Source organism: Talpa europaea, assembly GCF_964194135.1.
Source record: "Talpa europaea genome assembly, chromosome: 4".
In the NCBI taxonomy this organism is placed as follows: domain Eukaryota; kingdom Metazoa; phylum Chordata; class Mammalia; order Eulipotyphla; family Talpidae; genus Talpa; species Talpa europaea.
In genome coordinates, this window is record NC_140070.1 from 40,318,144 (window position 1) to 40,319,350 (window position 1,207).

At 37.0% G+C, this 1,207-nt stretch overlaps 1 protein-coding gene across 1 annotated transcript; it reads left to right on the forward strand.

The window, feature by feature from the left end:
* Positions 1 to 202: 202 nt before the first annotated feature.
* Positions 203 to 562, forward strand: LOC311169562 (cytochrome c oxidase assembly protein COX20, mitochondrial-like; the record flags this gene model as incomplete). The annotated part of the gene is made up of 1 exon (XM_084231621.1): positions 203 to 562. One exon carries the CDS (start codon positions 203 to 205, stop codon positions 560 to 562), a length of 360 nt encoding a protein of 119 aa, XP_084087747.1.
* Positions 563 to 1,207: the final 645 nt, after the last annotated feature.

Consider the following 1,207-nt stretch of genomic DNA (forward strand, 5'->3'; position numbering starts at 1 on the left):
AACAAAGTCACTAGAGCCTTAAATAAAGACATAGAACTCATGGACTTAACAGACATCTATAGGATACTGCACCCAAAAAAATCCGAGTACACATTTTTCTCAAGTGTGCATGGATCATTCTTCAGAATTGATCACATACTGGGCCACAAGACAAACATCAACAGATATATGAAAATCAAAATCATTCCGGGACTCGTGCCCCATGGCCGCTGAGCAGGAGCCGGGCAAGCCCGGGAAGGGAAAGCCCTTTAAACTTCTAGGAATTTTAGATGTTGAAAACATCCCCTGTGCCCGGGATTCGATATTATATGGTTCATTAGGATCTGTTGTGGCTGGCCTGGGGCATTTTTTGTTAACTAGTAGAATTAGAAGATCATGTGATGTTGGAGTAGGAGGATTTTTCTTAGTGACTTTAGGATGCTGGTTCCATTATAGGTATAACTATGGAAAACAAAGAATCCAGGAAAGAATTGCCAGAGAAGGAATTAAAAATAAGATTTTATATGAAAGTACCCACCTTGATCCTGAAAGAAAACCAACCAATGGCAACAGCAGCAGCTGAGCAATCTCAGGCATAGAACACCCAAATACAATGGAAGTCAGTGTGAAAAAAGCTGAGAGCAACTATAAAAACCTACCTTTTATGTACCATAAAGCCTTCAATCAAGTAAATAATTTGTGTAAATTGTATTTTATGTACCTACTGCCACTATGTCATATAGTGGACTATGCATAGAAGTGTTTCCTTGAACTAAATAGTGAGCATACATGACAACATCAAGAAATAAATCTCTCCCAATTACAATTTTAGAATGAGTGTATGTGTACTTCCTGGTTTCTAATGCCAATGTATAAGACTTAAACGTAATGGACTATCACTCTGCAAATTGCTATTTTAAAATTTACTTGGTGCATTAAAATATTTTCAGAATTGTCTAATGCAAAGAAAACACTACAGGATTACATTAATGTAAAAGACAATGATTCAGTGGCTGCCATAAAAAACAATAAAGCACCCCAACACCCCCCCAAAAAAATCATTCCAACTATCTTCTCTGATCATCAAGGCATCAAGCTAGAAATAAATCATGAAAAGAAAACAAGGAACCCTCCCACTTCATGGAGATTGAAATCCACACTACTGGAAGACCACTGGACTAATGAGGAGATCAAAGAAGAAATTAAAAAATACTTTGAGTTGAATGAA